General features: G+C 42.6%; 1 protein-coding gene across 1 annotated transcript; it reads right to left on the bottom strand.

Moving 5' to 3' along the window:
• Nucleotides 1-1,401: 1,401 nt before the first annotated feature.
• LOC108577994 lies at nt 1,402-4,467 on the bottom strand. Its single transcript, XM_017941237.1, has one exon. The coding sequence runs from the start codon at nt 4,465-4,467 to the stop codon at nt 1,402-1,404; it is 3,066 nt and encodes a 1,021-aa protein (XP_017796726.1).
• Between the last annotated feature and the right edge of the window lie 5,132 nt (nt 4,468-9,599).

Consider the following 9,599-nt stretch of genomic DNA (forward strand, 5'->3'; position numbering starts at 1 on the left):
CGTCCAATTAAATAGGATTTTGGGGGTAATTTATAATAATTTTATTTGTAACACAAGTATTTAATGGAATTGTAGGGGATTTTTGTGTGGAGGGATAGTAAACTCGAACGGACTTTTGACTATAATATATTTATTAATAGTTTATATCGCTACGCTAGGGATGTCGCTCAATCAATCGCTGGATTCACACTGCCTTTCGCTCCCTCGCATTCGCCCTAATGTCGTCTTGCATACATGCACACTTTTCCATAGAAGAAAACACACACGCACTCACGCACTCCTCGCCTGATTACTAAAACTAAACATTCGTTCAATATCTTTCGCGCTATCCCAAACACTCGACCTGGCACGCCGGTCCTTACCGCTCACGCCATAGACCCTTACGCATTCTCACAGACAACGCATTCATACAGACACGCACTCACGCTCGGTCATCCCTACAGAATTAGCACATGCAAATGAAAAATATGCAAAACAACAAAACTATATAATATAAATTAAACAAATTAAAAATATACATATACTTATACTATATTTAAATTTGTTTTTAAAATAATATATAACATTTTATTAGTTACGATGGTATTTGTTTTTTGCACGAATTCGCGATGCAACGCGATCAACTTTAATAAAGACGGCGCGTTAGTGAAGGTCGTAAATCTTCACTTCGATGTTTCGACACCGCGTATCGTAGTACAGTGGTTTCGTTACGATCGTTTCCGGAGGTAAGGAATGATAATTGGGATGTGTCTTTGGTTTGTGTCTTGTTCTCGTGAAGTGTGTTTTTGAACTCATTCCTCGTTCGAGGAATTTCCCGAAAGTAAAACTGAACGAGGTGTGTTAGCGGGGGTGAGATATGTGGATTGGTTGAATTGCATTTTTTCGGGAGTGGCTAGAGAATCGGTCGAGTGAATATGATTGGCTGAATAAATTTTGTGTAAAGTGACCTCCCTCCAGCTAACGGTCACCCTCAGGTAAAGAGAGTACCTTCGAGTGACGTACGCGGAAATTCCACATGCCTCGCCCGCGACCGTAGCAGGCAAGAATCTTTATGATGCACTCTGACTCAGGCAACCCATGTTCGAACAAAGAAACGAAAATTGAAATTCTAAGCCATAAAATAAAGGCGAAAATAATGAAACTAAGAGACTAACGGTGTTCAATGGCTTTCATAAAGTTATTGTTGCTACGGACGGGTGACAGTTTCTTCAATAAGTAAAAGGCAAATTAAGAAATAGAAGGTGGTGTTAAAAACGTGAGGAAGAGATTAGAAACTCTGACCCGCTTTCTGAATAGAGGAAGAGGACAATCGAACATCCTCCCCCCGTTGAGAGGATACCGATCAAAATGTCAATGAATGTGATGTAAGTGGATATGTGTCGCGGTGTGTGTATGGCTATTTTAGTGTCTGGCTATCGGCTGGTCCTTGGCAGCTGATATGGCCGTGAATGTTGGTAGATCCCCAGGTATTGGTTCATCGCTGGATGCTGGTTGACCTGTGGATGCTGGTTGGTCCATGGATGCTGGTGAAGTCGGATCTCTTCCCTCTGACTGGCAGGGAAGAGGTACGAGTCGTTTCACGTTACGGTCGAGCTCCTTCGTGGCAGTTTTCATTGTCACGGTCCGCACAATGCCATCAGGCCCTGGATGCGTTCGGACAACTCGTCCGAGGGGCCAGTGCATCGATGGCACGTGGTCCTCTCTGAGTAGGACTATTGAGCCTTCCTTGATTTTGTGGCCGCCACTGGTCCATTTGCTGCGATTGGTCAGTTCGTTCAAATACTCGCGATGCCAGCGAGTCCAGAAGTGTTGTTTAAGTTTTTGAATGTGCTGCCAGTTCGAAAGGCTGTTGGTTGGAACTTCTCTGAAATCAAACTCAGGTAGACTCGTCAAAGAATCGCCAATCAGGAAATGGCCTGGGGTTAAGACAAGAAGATCATTGGAATCCGCGGAGATGGGAGTAAGTGGTCTGGAGTTAAGGATCGCTTCTATTTCTGTAATCAGAGTGTATAAATCCTCGAATGCAAAGGTGACGGTGTTCGCGACGCGTTTGAGGTGGTATTTAAATGATTTTACTGCGGCCTCCCAAAGCCCTCCAAAATGGGGAGTTTGGGGGGGAATGAAGTGCCATTGGATGGATCTTTCCGTTAGAAATTCAGTTAGACTCTGTTGATGTTCCTCTGCCCTCAGCATTTTCTGGAGCTCCCGCAATTCGTTGTTGGCTCCCGTGAAGTTGGTGTCGTTATCTGAGTATATGTGAGCGCAGAATCCTCGTCGCGAGATGAAGCGTCGAAGAGCAGCGAGAAACGCTTCGCTCGTGATATCACTGACCAATTCCAGATGGACCGCTTTTACCGCAAGGCATATGAACACCGCAACGTAAACCTTGATTTGCTTACGGTTACGATGTCTTTTTTCCTTGATATAAAAGGGGCCGCAGTAATCGACTCCGACATGTGTGAAGGGACGGGATTCGGTGATTCTAGCTGCTGGAAGATTGCCCATGATGTATTCAACGGGAGGAGGATTCGCTCGACAACAACGAACGCATTTCTTTAAGACGCTCCACACCTGGCTGCGCCCATCGATAGGCCAGTAGCATCGTCGAATCGCGTAGAGTGTGGTCTGGACGCCAGCGTGCAATTGTGTGCGATGTTCGTGTTCAATGATTTTCGTGGTCAAGTGGGCCTTTGGAAGGATAATTGGATGTTTTTGTGAAAATGGCATGAACGAGTGTTTCAATCGACCGCCGACTCGCAAAATGCCGTTTTGATCTGTGAATGGATTCAAAGGCCGCAGTTTACGGTTAACTTCTGGTTTCTTGTCATCCGATAAGTGATGTATGTCTTTTGCGAAATATTGATGTTGCAGCATTTTGATTATTGTGTTGTGGGCATAGTTCCGCTCGGCGACCGTCAAACATCCTCCGCTTCTGTGTCTATGTTTCCACCGTAGACAGTACGCGATGATTCGGATGAGTTTTCCCCATGACGAGTACCGTTCCAGAATGCTATAATCGATTAAGGTTGATGCTAAACAAATCGTTGTCTTCTGCTCTGGAATGTCATCCATGGGTGTCAGTATCCACAAAGGCCAGTAGATCTCCTCTTTTGAGAGCCACGTCGGTCCGTGTTGCCAGATGGAGGGCTGGAGGAATTCTTCCGGAGATTGGCCGCATGAGATTAAATCTGCTGGATTTTCGGATGTTCCGACATGGCGCCACTGAGCATCTTCGATTTTCCTTTGTATTTCAGCGACGCGATTCGCGACAAAAGTTTTTAGGACATGGGGTGACGTGTTTATCCAGTGCAAGACAATAGTAGAATCGGACCAGAGGAAGATGTTACTAATGTCGATGTGAAGTGCCGTTCGTACGATGGTGATAAGTGTGACAAGAAGAAGTGCTCCACAGAGTTCCAACCGTGGTAGTGAATGTTTTCTCAATGGAGCAACCTTGGATTTCGAAAGCAACAGATTTACTTGGACGTTGCTGCAAGCGTCGATGGATCGCAAATAAACACAGGCTCCGTATGCCTTTTCGCTGGCATCATAAAATCCGTGCAGCTGTATCTTGGATGCTGCGTTGATGATAGTTTTCCGGTTGAATGTCGCGTTGTTTAATAATGGTAGTTGCGTGTAATATTGGGTCCATTGCGTGTGAATATCCATTGGCAAGGATTCATCCCAATCAGCCTTCAGAATCCAGATCTGTTGTAGCAAAAGTTTTGCAATGATAATAACGGGTCCGAGGAGTCCTAGTGGATTATAAATCCTTGCTATTTCGGAGCTAATGTGACGCTTGGTGATCTGAGGTGTTGATGTTGTGGTTTTTACTGCATAGTGTATAAAATCTGTTGCAGAGTTCCAAACAATTCCCAGTGTTTTTAAAGTGGAGGATTCACCGAGATGTAGTTTGCGGTTGACGTCGAATTCTGATAATCCTTGAAGCAGATCGCGGTCGTTTGACGCCCACTGTCGGACGTTGAGCCTAGCTGATTTGAGCAGCTGCGTGATGTCTTCTCGCAGCGCGAGTGCTTCTTTCTTCGTTGCAGTCCCGGTGAGGGCATCGTCAACGTAAAAATCCCGTTGAAGAATTTCGGACGCTAGCGGGAATCGGTGCGCTTCATCTCGAGCCAGTTGGGTTAGACTTCGGATTGCGAGATAGGGAGCGGCAGATAAACCAAATGTAACTGTGTTTAGTTGAAATGTTTTAATTGTCCCGTCGCGATCGCGCCAAAGGATCCGCTGATATTTTCGATCTTCTGGACGAACGATAAATTGCCGATACATTTTCTCGATGTCACCAGTGATGACATAACGATGAATCCGAAAGCGTAATAAAATGTGTAACAGATCATCCTGAATTTTAGGGCCGATATGAAGAGTATCATTGAGGTGGCAGCGGATCCTTGGGGTTTGGTATGCAGCGAGAGTGATGTGACCGGCGCGCTCCCTCCGATGACCCATCCTAGTGTGGTTTTCTGTAGGTACAATTCTGGACCATGTGGTGGAGTCAAATTGATCTGTCCTACGCAAATTGTAGATAGTGTGGGACCAGCGCCTAATAACATATCTACCGGTGCTGGTCGATGGAAGGCCGGGTCGGCGAGCATGATGTTGCGAGGTATTCTTAGGTTTGTGCGGTCAATTGGTTCGTCAGGGATGAATGTAGAGATGTTTGGGAGAATCAAGAAGTTTAGTATTTTTTCGAAACCATTGTTGCGTGATCGAATCGTTGCTACGGTAGAATGCCTTGCTATCGTGGAAAGTGTGCCGACCGCTCCGATGGGGACATGGCATTTTTTACGCGGTAGGTTGAGCTTTTCCACCAACCTTTGGGAAATAAAATTCCTTGTCGAACATGTGTCGAGAAGTGTCCGACAACGTAATACTTCCTTATTGTGATGAAGAATGTTGACCTGCGCGGTGACGAGTTCGTTGTTCCTGGTGTCGATGACGAATGCCTTTTGAGATGTCCCTATCGAAGTCCTTCGTTGTCAAGCGCGGTTTTCCGTCAGCTGCTCTTTTGGTGGTAAATGTGGTTGAGGTGACGAGGCTTCGATGACGTGATTTTGAGAATTCGCGAATTGGTGGAGAAGAGTGTGGTGCTGTCTACACGCGCGACACCGACCTCCGAAGCAATTTTGGAGTGTATGTCCTCCTTGAAGGCAATTTCTACATAGAGACTCCCTCTGTATTAGTTTCAATCTCTCGTGTATTGGTTGTGCTAGAAAGGTCTCGCAGTGTCTAGTGTAGTGTGATTCCTTGCAGATTGGACATTGTTGTCCCCTATTTGTTACGAAGGCGTGTTCGCGAAGTATTCGATCGCTGTTTCGTTCATTAATATGCGCCGTTCGAATGTTCGACCGTTCGTTCGCTCGTCCGCCGTGCATTCTGGTTGCGGTAATGCTAGGTGCGCAGCTTGCCCGTTTTTCGAGGAATGTTAACAGATCCGTATACAGGGGCATGTTATTATCCTTTAGTGTGAGTTCCCACTGCCATGCGATGTCTGAAGTTACTTTAGTAAAGATCATGGAGACAAGGATGGTATTCCACGAAGAAATTGGTTCCCCGAGATTTTTAAGGGCGCGCGTGTGTTGGTTAACCGTGTCTACCAAGCTTCCTAGCCTTTCCGGCGAGTCGTCAATAAGCTTGGGAAGATTCTGTACTGCTCGCAATGTCGCAATAAAATCTTTCTTTTGCAGTTGAACTTTTCCTTTAAAATTTCGAGAGCGTCGACATAATTCGCTTCTGTGGTAGCAAATGATTGGATACATGCGGCTGCTTTTCCTGTCAGTGTCGATCGAAGATATTGCAGTTTTTGAACAGCTGTTAGGTGTTTATTCTGATCGATAACCGAAGTGAAAGTGTCGTGAAAAGAGGTCCAGTTCTCTAATGACCCGTCGAAACTCGGGAGTCGTAGCTCAGGTAATTTAATCGAAATCGGTGCTGATATGGTAGTTGCTGGTGATGAACTTGAACGATTTCCTACTAATTCTGTTTAAAGTAATAACTGTTTGCTCGTGCTACAGTCGCGTAATATTGGTTCTCGATCTCCTCGCGACGTGTGTATTCTGATTCATCCCGGTCTTCTAAATTGCATTGGTTTTCGTCGAATCGCGCCCAGTGTTCGCGAAGTCCATTGAGTCTAGCCTCTATTTCGAAGTTGTCATGATTGCCGGTTTCTTGACACCGGTCGCAGAATTTTTTGAACGAAGTTATCTGTGCCTGAATGGCTCCGCGTTTTCGCCGTAACGAACTAACTTCGTTGTTTTGGATCGTGGATGAACCGGAAGGGACAGTGGTGTTCGGCATAGTGGAATGAATAAACTAGGATCTTGACGATTCAATAGAACGAGCCTACCTTGTCGTTGTGAAGTCGTTGGATGTTGCAGTGTCTAACTCCTAGACTCCCACGAGATGGTAGCTGCGAGGATGATCTGGATTGTCGTAGACTCCGTGCCTTCGAACTGGGCAAGTGTCGATGGAATGGGCGTCGCTGGCGTTTTGCTGATTTCTGCGCTGCTTACGTCTTGATCACACTTTTACACTAGCTCGAAGATATCCGGCTCGAAGGACCAAAATGTTTTTTGCACGAATTCGCGATGCAACGCGATCAACTTTAATAAAGACGGCGCGTTAGTGAAGGTCGTAAATCTTCACTTCGATGTTTCGACACCGCGTATCGTACAGTGATTTCCTTACGATCGTTTCCGGAGGTAAGGAATGATAATTGGGATGTGTCTTTGGTTTGTGTCTTGTTCTCGTGAAGTGTGTTTTTGAACTCATTCCTCGTTCGAAGAATCTCCCGAAAGTAAAACTGAACGAGGTGTGTTAGCGGGGGTGAGACATGTGGATTGGTTGAATTGCATTTTTTCGGGAGTGGCTAGAGAATCGGTCGAGTGAATATGATTGGCTGAATAAATTTTGTGTAAAGTGACCTCCCTCCAGCTAACGGTCACCCTCAGGTAAAGAGAGTACCTTCGAGTGACGTACGCGGAAATTCCACATGCCTCGCCCGCGACCGTAGCAGGCAAGAATCTTTATGATGCACTCTGACTCAGGCAACCCATGTTCGAACAAAGAAACGAAAATTGAAATTCTAAGCCATAAAATAAAGGCGAAAATAATGAAACTAAGAGACTAACGGTGTTCAATGGCTTTCATAAAGTTATTGTTGCTACGGACGGGTCACAGTTTCTTCAATAAGTAAAAGGCAAATTAAGAAATAGAAGGTGGTGTTAAAAACGTGAGGAAGAGATTAGAAACTCTGACCCGCTTTCTGAATAGAGGAAGAGGACAATCGAACAGTATTCGTTAAAACATTGGAATGCTATTCTAGCTAATCGCGCTGTTTACACTCCGAGTATCGGATTTGAGCCCCCGGAGAAACTCTACCGATTCACGCTGAGCGATCAACGTGTTAATAAGACAATAATCAGACAATAAATACTACGCAAAAAAACTTAACATTTTTTTATATATGTATGTATTTATAGCAAAAAGTCATTTTTAATTTTTATTACTTGCATGGCCTTTTGTATGACACTATTTACTTGAAAAGTACGACTTATTAATTGCACTTTCTGGTTGAAACAAATCAATTGCCAGTCCATTGATAGATATGGTTAACAGGTAATCCAAACTACATCTTGCAGCGAAGTCCTGTTTTTAGATTTAACTAAATTCATAGCACTAAACCTACGCTCGCACGATGCTGTTGAAGTTCGAAGAACGCTTATCAAAAATAACATTTTACAACAATACATTACCTCATATGGCAGATCGTTGAATTCGTCTCGACAAATGCTATCGTACTATGAAAAAGAAAATATGTATATGGTTCCATTTAAAAAACTGAACTTGACTTTGAAATTTCTCGACCTGCAAAAAAATAACTTCCACGATATGGTTGAACTTTTGTTGAAACATTTTTTTGATAAGTTCAGTCCCTCACGAGATATTCCAATTTTGCAAGATAAAGGAAACACCCTGTATATTCATTTCCACAATCTTCAAATGATTCCGGCATTTTTCTACATTACACGTTGTTTACATGAACAATAAAAAATAATAATATATAATCACGTGCTGAATTGGCAGACTGCTGTCTTGTGAGTCTTATGTATGTAGCTCCGTTTTATCGTTTTCCGATTGATATTCATTTGTTCGTCGTTTCACGTCAATTGTTTTAGTTTATTATGTAAGTGGGAGAACCAGTTGAAATCATTGACACGATACAACCGGCAAACAAGAAATGAAATAATTTCTGCATTGGCAGAAAAAGTGGATAGCTTCGGAACGAAATGATTTTTACACCTGAAAAATTACATTATCTCGATAATCGGAAGTGTTTAATTCTTGCAACTAGCAATGCGGAATATAGTTAGAATTACAGCTACATGAAAAGTCAATTTTCGCCAAAAAATTGAGTTGACCGGTTCATGCATCGAACCTTTCAAATGTACTGTTAGTAAGAATCTACAATTTGTAAGTGATTTTAGAAATCCCTTACATTGATTAGATTCAATTGTATTTCCTGATTGCACAATAGACTCTATATGAGAAACACATGATTTCCAGTCAGCTAGAACCGATTTAAGAGCTCCGATTTTACTTGGAACTCAGTGAACTTGGTGAATACGTTGGATTTTTAAAATCTTTTCACACAAAGATGTTATTAGTTTCTTCTTCCATCAGTTGCTTCATCAGTTTCTTCATCCACCAGTAATTCTTGGCTATCTTCGACAGTTATATCGTCAAAACCTTCCCCCTCTTAGAGACTTAGCAAGTTTTACTATTGCATCCATTGTGTCTTCTGCTAGCTCGATTAGATTTTCACTTTTAATTGTCTCCGGTCATATATTTTTCCAACCAGCAAATAATCTCGTCGGTTTTATTTCTTTGATGGAAAAATTTATGAGATTAATTCAGTCCAAAATTGTAAAAAGTTTCCTTGCTTCCATGACTTCTGTAGATTCGTCGTCGACTTCATTCAAAATTCATTGTAATGATTTCCTAATGTAATTAGTTTTAAATGTAGTTATAATTCCCTGATCTAACGGTTGAAGTAAAAACGTTGTATTTTGTGGTAAAAAGAATAATTTTGACATTTGGGTGATTTAAATCTTTCGGATGGTTGGGTGCATTATCCAATATTAGTAGAACTTTAAAATCTAGATTTTTCTGCTTTAAGTAGTTTTCTACACTTGGTATAAAACATTTTAAAGACCACATTTTAAGTAATTCAGTAGTTACCCAAGCTTCTCTATTTGCTGACCACTATTTACGTTTTTCATTGCACGAGGATTGAGAGATTTATAAACCAGCATAGGTTTTACTTTATGCGGTATTTTGATGCCTTAAAACCTGGTGCAACCTTTTCATTTTTTGAAATAATTGTTCTCTTGGGAATTTTTTTTCCACCAATGGCCGGTCTCGTCGGCATTAAAAACCTGATGTCTTGAATATCCACCTTGTTCAATAATTTCTTGTAATTCCTTTATCAGCTGACGCACTTTCTCCTTGTATTTTTAAGTTTTGTAATGAAAAACGTTTTCTCAAACCACCCTTTGCTAGCAACAAAATCAGGGTTAATA

The sequence above is a fragment of the Habropoda laboriosa genome, unplaced genomic scaffold, assembly GCF_001263275.1.
Source record: "Habropoda laboriosa isolate 0110345459 unplaced genomic scaffold, ASM126327v1 scaffold769, whole genome shotgun sequence".
Classification (NCBI taxonomy): domain Eukaryota; kingdom Metazoa; phylum Arthropoda; class Insecta; order Hymenoptera; family Apidae; genus Habropoda; species Habropoda laboriosa.

Coding starts and splice junctions, on each gene's coding strand:
- LOC108577994 (XM_017941237.1), bottom strand. CDS start 4,467: ATGGGTCATCGGAGGGAGCGCGCCGGTCACATCACTCTCGCTGCATAC.